The sequence below is a fragment of the Trematomus bernacchii genome, unplaced genomic scaffold, assembly GCF_902827165.1.
Source record: "Trematomus bernacchii unplaced genomic scaffold, fTreBer1.1, whole genome shotgun sequence".
Lineage (NCBI taxonomy): Eukaryota > Metazoa > Chordata > Actinopteri > Perciformes > Nototheniidae > Trematomus > Trematomus bernacchii.
In genome coordinates this window covers 2,348,357-2,365,024 of record NW_022987469.1, presented here as the reverse complement: position 1 = coordinate 2,365,024, position 16,668 = coordinate 2,348,357, and the positions used below count along the sequence as shown (strand labels likewise).

The following is a 16,668-nucleotide window of genomic DNA, read 5'->3' as shown; positions in this document are numbered from 1 at the left end:
TGTCCGGTGCCTTGCTCAAGGGCATCACGGCAGGGCAGGAGGTGAACTGGGACCTCTCCAAGTAGAAGTCCACACTCCATATTTAAGTCTGTTCGGGGACTTGAACCGGCGACCCTACAGCTCCCAGTCCAGGCCCCTACTGACTGAGCCACTGCCGGACATGCGTGTGTGTATGGTAGAACAACGGGACACAGCGGAGAATGGTTAGACAGGGACGCGGTAAAGTCTTCTGACCGCAATCTTTTTGTTGGATTGGATTATTCCAAGAACTCCTTTCTGTTACCTTTAAATGAAGGTAGTTTATGTTGATCGTTTATGTTTATATGCCACTTGGATTGCTTATTAAATATGATCTGATGCAACGCTACAACGATCTCCGAGTCAGAACCCACAACTGCAACAAAGGACAGTGTTTTTTTATTTTAGAAACTGACTAAAACTCCACAACAACTTCCCTGAAATAAACAACAATGCTTACGACTTGTCATTTCTGTGTACACAGAGCCTGAAGAAGCCAAAACCTCAGTAGTGGAAGAAAACAACCCGACAGCAGCGCAGCAGTCTAACGGGCCTGCAGCTGGAGTTCTGGAACATTCCTCTGAGCTGGTGGAGCTCCTCAGCAACATGCCGTCTGTCCTGGAGCTGCTGAGCCAGGCAGCACAGGGAGGCCTGGCTGAGCAGGAGAGACAGGTAACCATGTTCACTGTTTATCACCAAAACACTGTGTGGATCCTTGAGGTCCAACCAATGTCTGTGAATACATCCTGTCTGTGTTACTTGACATCAGAAACTCCACAGGGAACCTTAAAGGTCACCTGTCATGAAAAATGCACTTTTTGATGTCTTTTATACATAAATGTGTCCCCGGTGTGTCAGGAGACTCAAAAAGTGTCCGAAAATACAACCCCCTCTCTTTTCCTCCTTACCCACATCTCTAAAAACAGGGGTACGACAGAGCTGATCCAGATTTGCTGCAGTCATGACGACATTACTAAAATGTGGGCTGGCTTTACGTTGAACTCCTGGCAACGTTCTGCCCCAACCTTTCGTCCCCATATACAGTCGCTATCTGAATCCCCTCCCCCTGTGTGTCTGTGTATTCAGCAGCAGGGCCGGCCCTTGGCATAGGCAGTATAGGCGAATGCTAAGGGCGCATCAACCTATGGGGGGCGCCGAACATTTTTATTTAAACAAAATAAATTATACATTTAAAAAAATGTTTTAAACAAAAACAAAACAAAACAATTTCCCGATTTTGGATCAACAAAGTACATCCTATTATCTTATCTTAACAGAACTACGCCTATATTGCATACAGCGCCCATAAACGCATATAAACTCCCCAAACAGGCGAAAACCTACCAGTTTCACCCACTATCTCTGCCACCTCCCTCCATGCCTGGCTCCTCTGGTTTGTATCCCGGGAGGTGAACAGGGACTGATCATATAGTACCGGGTGATTCCCTACCGCTATGATTAATTTCTCCTCCATTTTTTGGAATATGAGGAAATGACCTGCGGTGTGTCTCTCCCAGCATACACGCGGTTTGATTGGCTAGCGCTTGTACTGGCATATTTGCATAAACGGGATTTGATTGGCTGACGCTTCCACCGAAGCTTCAGAAGCTTCAAAAGTTGAACATTTCTCAACTTTTGCAGCAAGCCACACCAGCAAAGCTCCGCTTCGCTTCCCACAATGCAGTTCGGCGAAAAAGTGACGTCACCCCATTCAAGTGAATGGTGAAGCTTTCAACGCACGCCGCTGTGTGGACGGGCCGTTAGACTCTGACATCACTGTCGAGACGTTAGTGGCCGACTCCGCCTACTAAGGGCTTCTCGGCAACTCTGCAGAATCCTATGGGTGACGTCACGGACACTACGTCCATTTATATACAGTCTATGGGCCAGACCCAGAATCAGCCCTTTAGTAATTGTGGAGACACACTTGAAATGGGAAGACACAGACGCCCTACCAACTGAGCTATATGTATTCGTTTTATTTTTCCTAATATCTCCCTTTGCTTTATTCTCCACATTTCTCCATCTCCAAAATCTTTAAAAAATACATTGTGAACAAATGGCCATGGATGAAAACACAAAGTAGTGAAGGCCTTTGGTATCAATAGGCGCTTTCACACCGGAGTACTTTTCCCCGTAATTTTCCCTTTTAGTTCCGATAGTTCCTGGGATTTTGCGTTCACATCAAAAAGAGAACTTAGTTCATGATAACTTTTCTGTGCTGTGCTGGGAACTAAGTACGGCAAAGTACTTGGTGTGAAAGCGGCTAATACTGTACATATACTTCCTGTTTTCAAATTAAAAGGCTATCAGGGAAGGGGATTTGTCCTGTTTGAGCTCCTCGAAGCCTTTATTTTAAACAATCTGTGCATGAAGCAATAGCCGCTTTCACACCAAGTACTTTGCCGTACTTAGTTCCCAGCACTTAGTTCCCCCATGGAACTAAAGAGCAGATCGCGTTCACACCAGAATAAGTCCCTGAGTGAAGATTACGCAAATGAAGCATGGATGTATAATAAGAACTGGATACAGCGTGGGAGGCGGGGTCTCGTTCTTTCCTATGAGAGCTGCTCATTGGCGCAGGAAGACAAAATGGCCCAACTTTTGAAAGCGAAACGTCACAGATTACCCATCATGCCTGGCTGTCAGAGCAGAAGAACCCGTATGTGCGCTCACAGACCATGCGCCCCTTAAGCCCCGCCCCCCGAGCTCCCACTCTCGGCTCAGTAGAATGAATGGAGAGAGAAAATAAATCTAGATTCGGATTTTAGTGCATTTTACAACTTTAAGGACCGAATGATTTTAATAAGGGCTATAAAATAATTCATACTGGGTAGTTTATTTAGTTAAAAAAAAATTATCCACCGATTTACAGACGTCTCTTTCCCCATGTTAGTCAATGGGAAAAAGTTGTTTTGGGCCGGGTGACGTCACGGACTGATACGGAAATTGCAGTACCGCCGCTTGGACACAACGAATATTGGCACAGAGTTTCTAGCAGGGACTGAAAAGGGGGGAAAAGTTCTCATGAACTAAGTTCTCTTTTTGGTGTGAACGCAAAATCCCAGGAACTATCGGAACTAAAAGGGAAAAGTACGGGGAAAAGTACTCCGGTGTGAAAGCGCCTATTGGGGTTTATTTTTAGAATCTTGACAAAGAATACAAATCAAAATAGGAGCATTTAAAAAATATTTGTTGATGTAAACGGTTCTTCTTCTGTTGGAGAAGAGAGTGTTCTCAGCAGACTGAATATGACACGCCTCTGATGTTGTACTGATGCAATTAGTGTCAATTAACAAGGCAGGGTACACCAATGTTATTTTATTGATATATATAACACCAGTGGTGTAAAGCAGGCACGTGCACACATAGACATCAAAGTGGGCTTGAGCCCCTGCCCTTTTTCTTCCTCCAGAGAAAGTGCCCTTTTTTCCCCCTTTTTTTATTTATTTTTTATAAATGAATATATATCTACTACTGTTTGCGCACAGTTTCCCTTTCCAAAAATATATTGATTGAATGCAAAGTATCAGGTCGGGAGATTAGACTCCCTCCCTCCCTCCACGTCTCCATCACAGCGGTGCGGGCATCGGCAGTCACTTCAGACAGACAGGTAGCAGCACCTTAACTTAACTAGGCCTAATTAAAATGCGCTAATTGGCATGCAGTTACCAAGGCATTGCAGGTGAAAAGGATTAAACAAAAAAACATATCACCTCACAACTTCCCCAGTTACTTTACGTCAAGTCAGTATTTTCCCTGAAATGTTATGTTTAAATGCAGATTAGCTTTAAATCTATAGATGAATTCAGACATGGTAGTAAAACGAACACCATTTATATGTGCTTCTTGGAAGTTGTATTTCCATTAGAGTGAAAGAAAACATGGAAGCAAAATAGACCAAAATAACAAGTACATGAAAAAACGATCTTTTTGCCTGTAATGTCCTTAACCCTTGTGCCCTCCTCGGGCATTTTTGTACATTTTTCCTGACTTTTTTTTTGGATTTGGTGTTCATTTCAGCTGTGTTACAGCTTTTGGCATGGATTTTTGCAAGAAGTCTTCTTTTGAGTCAAATTTTTGAAATCCAATGTCGTTTACTCTTACATGTTTTGTATACTCTCGTGATGCATTTTGCACCCTCTGGACCCCTTCGTGGCAAAAATGTACACGCTCATAGAAACTGCTATTAAATCATCATACATCAATATTTTATTAAACTTTTTTTTCCATGAATCACTTGAACAACTTCTAACGTGCTCAAAACTACCAAACATCCAATAATTTTCAGGATTTTAACCCTTTAAATGCCTGTTTCATTATTTGAATTATTTAATTTCTCTTAAAAAAAAACACAAAAAATGAATTTCTTTCAATATAATAATTAGTAGAGGGATGGAACTTTGGTGGTTATTAGAGTCTGGGATGTGTCAAAGATTAGCAACAAAATTGATTTGACTGCATTATTAATTTTTACGTAGTGTCAGATACTACCTCTGGACCCCTTCGTGGCAAAAATGTACACGCCCATAATAACTGCTATTAAATCATCATACATCAATATCTTTTTCTACTTTTTTTTCATGAATCACATATACAACTTCTAACATACTCCAAACTACCAAACATTCAATCATTGGCAGGATTTTAACCCATTAAATGCCTGTTTCATTATTTTAATTATTTCATTTATCTCAAAAATGCCTCATTGACTTCCATTCAGACCACATTTGTTGATCTCACTGCCATTGCAGTATAAAACCATGCATTTTGTAATGTCAGCATTTCATTTAGAAGAAAAGTAGTGATATTTGATATTTCTACTCTATTCCAACAGATTACACAAGTTTCCGTGTAGGCCGATGCATTACATTCTTACATTTTTGCCAGTTATATTATGGAGCCGTGTGACTACCAGGGGGCCCCGAGAGTGGTGTGTGTGTGTGTGTGTATGTATATGTGTGTGTGTGTGTGTGTGTGTGTGTATATGTGCGTGTGTGTATGTGTGTGTGTGTGTGTGTGTGTCATTTCCAGCAGCAGACTAGCAGGTCCTGCAGCATCTGACCTGGTGCTCTCAGGTGATAGAACAACCATTTTTTAGGCCTGTGCACAACCAGCACACACCTCTCCTCCCTCTCCGTGTGTGTGTGAGAATCTGTAAGCATGCACAGATCATTTCATGGGAAAAAAAGGCCATCTTTTGAGGGATGTGTTTGATGTGTCTTTGAAGAGCTGCTTGATTACTCAAAAACAAAAAACAACTGTTAGTGTGTTTATGCACCTGGCTGCCAAAGATAAACATGCAGTTTGACCAAGGGCTTATTTCATTAGTGAGCAGAGAAGGAGAAAGACCTGGAGCAAAGAGAAGGAACTCAAATGAAGAAGCTTTTCAGTGCAGAGGAGACTTCAGAAATAATCTTGTGGCCTTCTTCTGCCAGCGAGCTGCAGGACTCATCTGAAGAAGACACAAGGTTCGAGGGGGGGTCTGACACTGAATGCTCTCTGGGGTCTGACACTGAATGCTCTCTGGAGTCCAGCATTTCTTTGAGTTCCTCTGACCCTTCATCTGAAAGTGGAGAGGACACTGAGGGTCCGGCCCACCATCCACCACCACGGGGGGCTTTCTTCTCACAATCTGTGAGGACACCCTGGTTTTCCCCAGCTCCTGGGAGAACGACCTCCGTTCTTCTCTGTCCCCTCACTGTGGGCCGGACCCTCAGTGTCCTCTCCACTTTCAGATGAAGGGTCAGAGGAACTCAAAGAAATGCTGGACTCCAGAGAGCATTCAGTGTCAGACCCCCCCTCGAACCTTGTGTCTTCTTCAGATGAGTCCTGCAGCTCGCTGGCAGAAGAAGGCTGCAAGATTATTTCTGAAGTCTCTTCTGCACTGAAATGCTTCTTCATTTGAGTTCCTTCTCTTTGCTCCAGGTCTTTCTCCTTCTCTGCTCACTAATGAAATAAGCCCTTGGTCAAACTGCATGTTTATCTTTGGCAGCCAGGTGCATAAACACACTAACAGTTGTTTTTTGTTTTTGAGTAATCAAGCAGCTCTTCAAAGACACATCAAACACATCCCTCAAAAGATGGCCTTTTGTTCCCATGAAATGATCTGTGCATGCTTACAGATTCTCACACACACACACACACACACACACACACACACACACACACGGAGAGGGAGGAGAGGTGTGTGCTGGTTGTGCACAGGCCTAAAAAAATTGTGTTCTATCACCTGAGAGCACCAGGTCACATGCTGCAGGACCTGCTAGTCTGCTGCTGGAAATGACACACACGCACACACACGCACATATACACACACACACGCACACGCACATATACACACACACACGCACATATACACACACACACGCACACGCATACATATACATACACACACACACACACACACACCACTCTCGGGGCCCCCTGGTAGTCACACGGCTCCATAATATAACTGGCAAAAATGTAAGAATTTAATGCATCGGCCTACAGTGGGAAAATGGTTTAATCTGTTGGAATAGAGTAGAAATATCAAATATCACTACTTTTCTTCTAAATGAAATGCTGACATTACAAAATGCATGGTTTTATACTGCAATGGCAGTGAGATCAACAAATGTGGTCTGAATGGAAGTCAATGTGGCATTTTTGAGAGAAATGAAATAATGAAAATAATGAAACAGGCGTTTAAAGGGTTAAAATCGAAAATGGTAGTTTTGAGTACGTTAGAAGTTGTATATGTGATTCATGAAAAAAAAGTTGAAAAAAATATTGATGTATGATGATTTAATAGCAGTTATTATGGGCGTGTACATTTTTGCCACGAAGGTGTCCAGAGGTAGTATCTGATACTACGTAAAAAATAATAATGCAGTCAAATCAATTTTGTTGCTAATCTTTGACACATCCCAGACTCTAATAACCACCAAAGTTCCATCCCTCTACTAATTATTATATTGAAAAAAATTCATTTTTTGTGTTTTTTTGTAATAAATAATGAAATAATTCAAATAATTAAACAGGCATTTAAAGGATTAAAATCCAGAAAAGTATTGAATGTTTGCTAGTTCTGAGTATGTTATAAGTTGTTTATGTGATTCATGAAACAAAAAGTAGAAAGAAATATTGATATATGATGATTTAATAGAAGTTATTATGGGCGTGTACATTTTTGCCACGAAGGGGTCCAAAGGTAGTATCTGACACTACGTACAAAATAATAATGCAGTGAAATCAATTTTGTTGCTAATCTTTGACACATCCCAGACTCTAATAACCACCAAAGTTCCATCCCTCTACTAATTATTATATTGAAAAAAATTCATTTTTTGTGTTTTTTGTCATAAATAATGAAATAATTCAAATAATTAAACAGGCATTTAAAGGATTAAAATCCAGAAAATTATTGAATGTTTGGTAGTTTTGAGTACGTTATAAGTTGTTTAAGTGATTCATGAAAAAAAAAGTAGAAAGAAATGTTGATGTATGATGATTTAATAGCAGTTATTATGGGCGTGTACATTTTTGCCACGAAGGGGTCGAAAGGTTGAAAATTCGAGGAGGGCACAAGGGTTAAACAGTAACTTCATCATTTTGATTGTTGGCTGCTCATTTAATAACTATTAATTTTACTAGTTTGTTGTCTGCTCTTGTGCATTGTGAATACTAAAGAAGACCATTAGGCGCTTTCACACCAAGTACTTTGCCGTACTTAGTTCATCAGAACTTAGTTCATCAGAACTCTTTAGTTCTGATGAACTAAAGAGCAGATCGCGTTCACACCGGAATAAGTCCCTGAGGGAGGATTAGGCAAATGAAGCCGCTAACGTCACTTCTTCTTCTTCTGCTTTGGGTTTACTGGCAGGCCGCAAACAACTGCACGGTGTATACTGCCACCCGGAGTCCCCGGCCGGAAGTCCCCGGAGTTGGGGACTGGCTTCTGAAGCCTTCTGAGTAAATCGCCAGAAACGCCGACACCTCCTCATCTCCACCGCTCCCATGTTTTCTTTTGTGTTGCCATAAGTTAGTCTCTCTCCGTTTGTGCGCTGGGCTAATGCTAATAATGCTAATGCGAGGAAAATAAAATGGCGGCTTCACAAAACTTTTTGGGAGTTTTACGGGGCGTGGTTTGCAATCCGCCCAGCCAATCAGAAATGGGAACCTTTTTCTCCCACGAAAGTACCTGCTCTCTAGCAGGGACGGAAAAGGGGGTGGAAAGGTTCTCATGAACTAAGTTCTAGTTCCGGATTTTTTTGGTGTGAACGCACATTTTCTGAACTATATCGGAACTGTACTGGGAAAAGTACTCCGGTGTGAAAGCGCCTATTGTCTCTGTGTTAGCTGATTATTTTGTAGAATATTGAGTATTAAACAATTGCGTGAGTGTGAGGGTATTAAAATAAATTGGTCAGTAAGTCAGAGATGTGCAACTATATTTAACTTTTTGTTTTAAAACATTTTTTTATAAATGATTATGGGAAGTGCCCTTTTTCTCACTTGAGCACCCGCCCCCCAAAATGTCTGTGCACGTCCCTGGTGTAAAGTAACTAAGTACATTTACTCAAGTACTGTACTTAAGTACTACAATTCAGAGGTAAATGGTGTACTTTTACTCCACTACCTTTATTGAATACCTTTAGTTACTTTACAGATGTGGATGAATGATGTGAAATATAATCAAGTGTTAAATCAGACTTTAGTTCCACCTGGAGTAAATTCACAAGCTACCCTGCAGTATACAAAGTCATTCAAACTAGCTGCACCTTTACCAGCTTTGAGAACACTTTCATGATCAATCATTATAAAACATATCATATATATTATTCTGAAATGGACCAATCTGCACAATGACTACTTTTACTGTCGCTACTTTCACTATATTTTGATGATACTTTTGTACTTTTACTTGAGGAACATTTGAATGAATGCAGGACTTTTACTGTAACAGAGTATTCCTACACTCTGGTACTTCTACTTTTACTCAAGTACAAGATCGGTGTACTTCTCCCACCTTTATCAACACAGAACTAATATAAAACATTTTTCTATGGAGAGAACATGTAAACATGAAAACAGGGCACCTTCTCACTAGAACATGATCAAATACTGGAGTGAGCAGTCAGACTCCGCTCTGCAGCACTGCTTTGAAACTACAAAGTGGTGTGTGTTTGAGGACGACAACATCAACACACACGGAGGCGGGCATTAGCTACATCGGTAAATGCATTGATGACTTAGTACCGAAGATTACACCGTAGTTTTGTATATGTCAGGACAATAAACCTTATGATCTTTACATCTTATTAAACAGCTCTACTAAAGAGTGAAGGCCTGTGTGTGTTTCTGAGGGAATAATGGAGTGTGTGCTCCTGCAGCTGGTGTGTGAGTGCTGTGAGGAGGCAGACCCCTACCCGGCGCTGGAGAAGCTGCTGAGCCTAGTGAGGGAGGAGCAGCTGAGCGAGGCGGCGCTCCTCACCCTGCTCCTCACCCTGCAGCAACAAGCCCCCTCCTCCTTCCCCTCCCCCCTGCTCCCCCTGCTGGAGGAGGCTCAGAGCAGGCTCACTGCAGGCGGAGAACTGTGTGAGTGGATATCGTTGTCAATAAAAAAATAAGGGTTGTATAAATAAAAAAATGTATATATCTAATTGTGATTATTGTGAATGTTTTTGCAATTGCAATTTGATTTGAGATATACGAGGCAGTGATCATTGTTTATCATTATTGTTACAATCATTGTGATGTAGTTTCTACAGGGATATGTTTTGTTTAATTTCTGCAGCACAACACTGTTTAATTCAACATGACATCTGGCACACATCTGCCTCCTTTTGATTTCTCAACCCTTTCCCATCTTCTCCAGTCGACTCTGGAAAGCAGAGCGGCAGTGAAGAAAAGCGAGAGGACGAGGACAAAAAAGAGGAGTCAGAAGAGGATGAGAAGGTCATTGATGCTCCAACAGACTCCTCCTCCCCCTCCAAGCCCTACCCCTGCCGCTGGTGTAAGAGGGGCTTTGCCTTCAAGTGTCGGATGCTGGCCCATGTGAAGCGCTGCCCCTCCTCTCAGGAGGGGGAGCAGCAGTGCCCGCAGTGCCCCAAGAAGCTGGCCAACCAGAGGGCCCTGCAGCAGCACCGCGCCGAGGCCCACCGCAGCACCACCCGCCTCAAGAAGAAGGTGTCATGTGACCTCTGCGGGAGAAACTTCGCCCACCCATCAGGTGGGCATTGTCTCTTTTAATATTTGTATTAAGGTGATACAATACCAAAACATTTAGGACAAAACATAATAAAACCCCAAAAAACAAAAACAGGCGAGGAGAAAATAAAAACCAAAACAGCAGTGTGTTTTAAGTAACTAGTCATGTGTAATGCATTACTTTTGTTATACTTTCCCAACAATGGCATTGTGACAAGTGTGACAAGTGTGACAACTGACTATGGGGTGGGGGGGCCTAGTGGAGCAATCACATCCATCATCACTGTCAGCTGAGACATGACTCATCCTGCCTTGTTGTCAGTTATCTAACAGAAGAAACAAAGGCCTCACTCATTAGATCCTTGGCGTTTGTTACAGTGTTTGATATACAGTAGTGTTGCTATCTTTAATAAAGGTTTATTTCATATTTCATATCAGCAAAACAATGAATTTGCCTGTATATCCAGGGTTCCCGCGGGGTCTTAAAAAGCCTTAAAAAGTCTTACATTTGATAATCTGAATTTAAGGCCTTAAAAAGGTCTTAAATATGACCAAAAAAATAAGAAAGGTCTTAAATATGATTTAGAAGGTCTTAAAAATGATCGGATTTGAAAGGTACTTCTCTGTTGCGATAGCGTCTAAATGTGTTTTGGGGGAAATGTCCGGGCTGCAAAGTAACCAGTACGGTAATAGCCTTTCAGTTCCCCCCAACCATTTGTATTGAAATAAATCAACATGGAACCAGTATACACTAACTTTGTTTCCCCCGGCCCCTTATCGGAGAGCACCCAGCTAGTAACCTAGCAACCAAGCTTCAGCTAACGGCAGTCAGAAACTAATGTATCTTAGAATCTACTTACAAATAAATATGGGGAAGTGTAAGTTCAACCGTATTTGGTTGGAAAACATCGAATTTAGTGCTTTGTTGAAACCAGGGGAGGGGAACGTCTTTGAAGCCCGCTCTGCACCTTTTGCAAAATAAATTAGTGTTTGTTTGGCTAATGTAGCGTTAGCCAGTGCAGCGTTAGCTAGTGCAGAAGCTCCCGCAACAACACCGGGGGACCTCCGGGCAACGTTTGGGTCTACGTCAACCCTAAAAGCGGAGGTGCTGTAGACGCTAAATACCGTAGTTAAACACCAATCATACAACAGCAACGATGAAAGATTGTAGCCAAGGCAGCAGAGCTCTGAATATAGCTCTTGTTACTCTCTCTCTCTCTCACACACACACACACACACACACACACACACACACACACACACACACACACACACACACACACACACACACACACACGGGCTGCTCGATTATGGCAAACATCATAATCACGATTATTTTGGTCAATAATTGATATCACAATTATTAAATACAATTATTAATTGACTTTGAAAACATCCATTTATTGAACTTTAAAACAAATAATAATTTGGACAGTATCTTTTTAACTGTTGATTACCCTGAACGTATAATTCAACTGAAAAAATTAATTAAATAAACGATACATTTAAATAAATAATATCAAAAATAATAAATACCAATAAACAAGATCAAAAAATATTTTGGAGCGCACTTCCACAAGCTACTAAACATATATAAATATGATAAATAAAAATAAATTAGACTAAAATTAATTAGATCAAATATGTTGTAGTGCACTGTCACAACCTAGCAAAGCAAAATAATCGATTATGTTTCGTAATTGCGATTAAAATACGATTAATTGCACAGCCCACACACACACACACACACACAGAGACACACACACATACACACTTTTTGTCTAACACACTAACACAGTTCTGTACTGTTATGCTGTTATGTTCAGTCATTGTTCTTATGTTGAACATGAATACATTTACTTTGTAAGTAATTATGGGACGTATTTCTTCTTTCATAGCAATTTTCCTTCATACTTTCTTGCCGTGAAATAGGTCTTAAATTCTATTCAAAGTGGTCTTAAAAAGGTCTTAAAAAGTCTTAAATTTGAGTTGGCGAAACCTGCAGGAACCCTGATATCAAACCATCATCGCTTTTCCAGCAGCTGTTTTTGGAAAACGACTTCATTTCATTTCATTTCAAACCTTTATTTATCCAGGTTGTATCCCATTGAGATCATTGATCTCTTTTTCAAGGGAGACCTGCTCAAGTAGGTTCCACATGAAACATTAAAAACATAAACAGAACAACAAAAGGACATCATACAGTAGCATTACAGGGATTACAATTTACATACTATCCACATGCACAGGTACCAACAGCTTCCGATTCAGTAGCATCCAACCGAGCTTTAAAAACATTTAGTGGCACCAGATTGCTCAGTTTCCATTTTAATTGCAGACTATTCCAGGACAGTGGAGCTGCGCATCTAAATGCTATTTTCCCTCAGACAGTCCTAGCAGTTGGCACATTTAATAAAACCACAGCATGCGATCTCAGGCAGTAGCCACTTACAATTCGCCGTGAGATCAGGGAGCAGATGTAGGATGGAAGTTTCCCTAACATGGCTTTATATATAAAAATGTACCAGTGACTGAGCCTCCGTACAGTTAGCGAAGGCAGACCAGCCCTTACATACAGGGTACAGTGATGGGTTAATGCTTTACAGTTTGTCACAAATCTCAGTGCACTGTGATACGCAGCATCTAACTTGACCAGGCAATTGGCAGGTGCATTCATATAAATCAGATCACCATAGTCCAGCACAGGTAAAAAGGTCACAGTGACTAGCCTTTTTCTGGCCTCGAGCGAGAAACAGGACTTGTTCCTGTAGAAGAAACCTAGCCTAACCCTCAGTTTTTTAAGCAGGTTATTGACATGACGTTTAAAAGTGAGACAATCATCAAGCCAGATACCAAGGTATTTGTAACAGGTAACCACTTCAAGTTTTATTCCTTGCGTAGTTACAATATCTAAAACAGGCTCTGGTGTCTTTTTGGCTTTTGAAAAGAGCATTACCTTGGTTTTATCAACATTTAAAAGAAGCTTTAGTTCAGAGAGCTGAGTCTGAATAATGTTAAAAGCAGCTTGCAATTCAACAACAGCCTCCTTAATGGAGGGACATGCACAGTACATAACGGTATCGTCCGCATAAAAATGTAAGACTTGTTTGCAATAAGCAATGCCTTTTGACTGAGCTCTTCGAAAAGTTTCTCACAGATACTGTATTCTAAAGACAGTTCTCATTCTTGAACCTTTTCTCTTTTGAAGGGAACAGGAAATGCAAGTTTCAGCAGCAAAGACTGGAGGAGGTACTCTTGTTAGAAACCCATCTCTTCCAAAACCATTTCCATGTGCAGACTCAAAGGAAATCCATAGCCTATCAATATTAAGTCCACAACAAACCCATAATGCAACACTTTCTAAGTGTAATGAAACATTTAAATGGAACACAAACAGTACGAGCTCCGTCCATGAGAATATCTGCTGTTGTCAGGTAGCTTGATTTCAATACAACCTCCACTTTTTCATATGTCATTTCCAGAAAAGAACAGTCATGAATGTGGGCTTATACAGTAATGGTAAATTAGTCTTTACTTCAAAATAAATGAATGTCTAACTTTACAAACTGATTTTGAATAAGTTTAGGGTCATGGGTTTGGCTTTAGCGGGTCTTACAGTTTTTAGGACCTAATGGATTAGGAGAGGACATCTCATGTGTTGGTTCTGTATACTGGGAAGTTGATCTATCTGAAAATGATCAGCTGATTAACAGACATGCTACAAAACAATTAGAATGAAGTGAAAACAGACTGTGAAAGCTGTAAATCAACCTCATGCTGTGATGAAGAAGACTTGAAACTAGAGATTGAGACCATAAACCCGTTAGAAAATGTTTATGGAGGTTATAAATGTTGCTGTTCGGGTCCACAAGTTGTTCACTCATCATATTGTTGTTGTTTTTTTTTCTTTATGTACTTGATTGTAATGTTTCTGGTGCCATCCAGGCATGCTTTACCACAAGCGCACCGAACACTTTGAAGAGAAACCGTTTGCTTGTGAGGACTGCGGCGCAAAGTTTGGCGCCAACTCTTCTCTGAAGAATCACATGAGGCTGCACACAGGAGAGAAACCGTACTGCTGCAAACACTGCCACATGAGCTTCAGTGTGGCTGCTGCACTCGCATACCACACCAAGAAGAAACACTCTGAGGGTAACACACACACACACACACACACACACACACACACACACACACACACACACACACACACACACACACACACACACACACACACACACACACACAAGAAAACACTAATATTTTTATCTGACCAGTTGTTAGTTCTTTATTGCCATTAAAAACTTGTATTTATTTTTCTTTTGAGTTGAATACTAACTTTATATGACCATATATTTTTACATTATTCCACTCAAAGTCCATCATTTATCCTTTTGTAACACGTTCTGACTGCAAGCCACCATCCCCATTATTGAAATATAATATATATATAATGTATTTAACAGAATACAAATCTGAATGTTTCCAGATCTTGTAGAAATTGTTAAGTATGTCACAGCTTGAAAAGTCAGTCTTGTTATTGGGCGCTTTCACACCGGAGTACTTTAACCCGTACTTTTCCCGTTTAGTTCCGATAGTTCCTGGAATTTTGCGTTCACACCAAAAAGAGTACTTAGTTCAGAGAACTTTTACGGCCTGTCCACGCGGCGGCGTGCGTTGAAGCTTCAACGCTTCTGCCCATTCACTTTGAATGGGATGATGTCACACTTTGCCGAACTGCATTGTGGGTGCGTCGCTTCGCTTTGCTCGCGTTGCTCGCTTCCAAATTTTGAGCAATGTTCAACTTTTGAAGCTTCGATGGAAGCGTCAGCCAATCAAATCATATGCCAGTAAAAGCTCTAGCCAATCAAACCGCTGGGCACATGCCCCTTTCACACCAACGCCTTTTCAGGGCCGGCTCGGAGCTAGAGCCTGAAAAGTACCAGTTTTTCGCAGCGGCGCCGCCTCTTAGCTCCGGAATCCGGTTCGTTTCCAGCTCCAAAAAATTGTCGGTCTAGAAGCAGGATTCCGGAGCTAAGAGGCGGCGTCGCTTACGTCTCTCTTACGTCGAGGCGTGCAGGAAACTAAACCCACCTCCCCTGAACATGGGTCGACTGAAGAGTCTCGTCATGCCTGCCTACAAGCAGTAGCGCTGAGCAAAGTGACTAGAAGGCAACCACAGTCAGGCAACACTAACCAGGCTTCGTGTGATTCTGTTTATTTGTACCTTACTTTGACCATCCGTTCACTGTCATTGATCATTGTGGAGAGCAGGCAGACGTTTTGTTTGTTATTATAGCAGCTATCGGATGGAATCAATACATGGGCTGCACAGGTTGTCATGTCCGACTATCACAAGTAGAATCATAATGAAAAATACGTCGGTAAAAAGTGCCTGGAGAAAACGGCTTAGGCCTATGCCACAATAGGATAGCAATAGCAAGTAGTCAGTTTAGCTTCGGTTGCTATGCTAACTAACATCACCCATTTTATACCAGAGAAACTTTCATAACAGCGTTGTGATGCCAAACAGCGTCAATTCAGACTGACACACATTCACTTAAGGGGAACTGGGGATATGTATCAGCTGCTTGTGTGACAGTCAGACAGTGAATACTTTAGAGCCGTGTGAGCTAACCCGGAGCTAACGGGAGAATAAACTCCCGTGGAAGAGCAGCCAGCACTGCAGCGGTCGGTAAATGCCGCTGAAACACATTAATAAACAATGAACCACGGCACTCTGGAGAAAAGTATAAGGTTGGAGAAGTCGTTATTTAATTTAATCTGGCTTCGTATGATTACAAGCAACACGATCATCGACTCCACGCAGTCCCCCGTTGTTGTTGTTGTTGTTGTAGTTGTTGTTGTTGTAGTGAGCGCAGTAACGCCGTTGGGGAGCAAATCAGTGATGTAAACGGTGACGTCATGACGCAGCAGCGGCAGCACCAGTCGGGCTCTGGGCGGTGTGAACAAAACGGGAGCAGAAAAGGGAAACCGGAGCTGAACCAGAAAAGCTCTAGCACGGAGCTAGAACGGGAAAAGCGCTGGTGTGAAAGCCGCATATGTGCTGGGCACTAAGTGCTGGGCGCTAAGTACTTGGTGTGAAAGCGGCTATTTATTATTTTTCTACAGTGACGTCATTTAAAAATAAATGTGTTTTGTTTCTTCTTTGTGTTCAGGAAAGATGTATGTGTGTCAGTACTGTAAGGCCGTCTTCGCCCAGTCCATTGAGCTGACTCGTCACGTGCGCACACACACCGGGGATCGGCCGTATGTGTGCAGAGAGTGTGGCAAAGGTTACAGCCAGGCCAGCGGACTCACAGTGCATCTGCACACCTTCCACAGTGAGAACACAGACTCTCACACACTGAGCAAAACACTGCAGGAACGGTTTTATCCACTAGAAAAAAATATAAATGAATGATCATCTTTGATAGTTTCCTTAAATCCTTTCAATTT

The 16,668-nt window shown here is 41.7% G+C and overlaps 1 protein-coding gene across 2 annotated transcripts in view; it reads left to right on the top strand.

Annotated features, from left to right (window-relative positions):
* The window catches only part of zbtb40 (zinc finger and BTB domain containing 40), a 34,000-nt gene that overhangs the window by 8,088 nt on the left and 9,244 nt on the right, over positions 1-16,668 (top strand). For both annotated transcript variants that reach the window (XM_034144040.1, XM_034144046.1), the window contains 5 exons: positions 503-690; positions 9,393-9,597; positions 9,878-10,231; positions 14,155-14,361; positions 16,389-16,553. In XM_034144040.1, the coding sequence (XP_033999931.1) occupies positions 503-690; positions 9,393-9,597; positions 9,878-10,231; positions 14,155-14,361; positions 16,389-16,553 (1,119 nt within the window). The remainder of the gene's footprint in view (positions 1-502; positions 691-9,392; positions 9,598-9,877; positions 10,232-14,154; positions 14,362-16,388; positions 16,554-16,668) is intronic.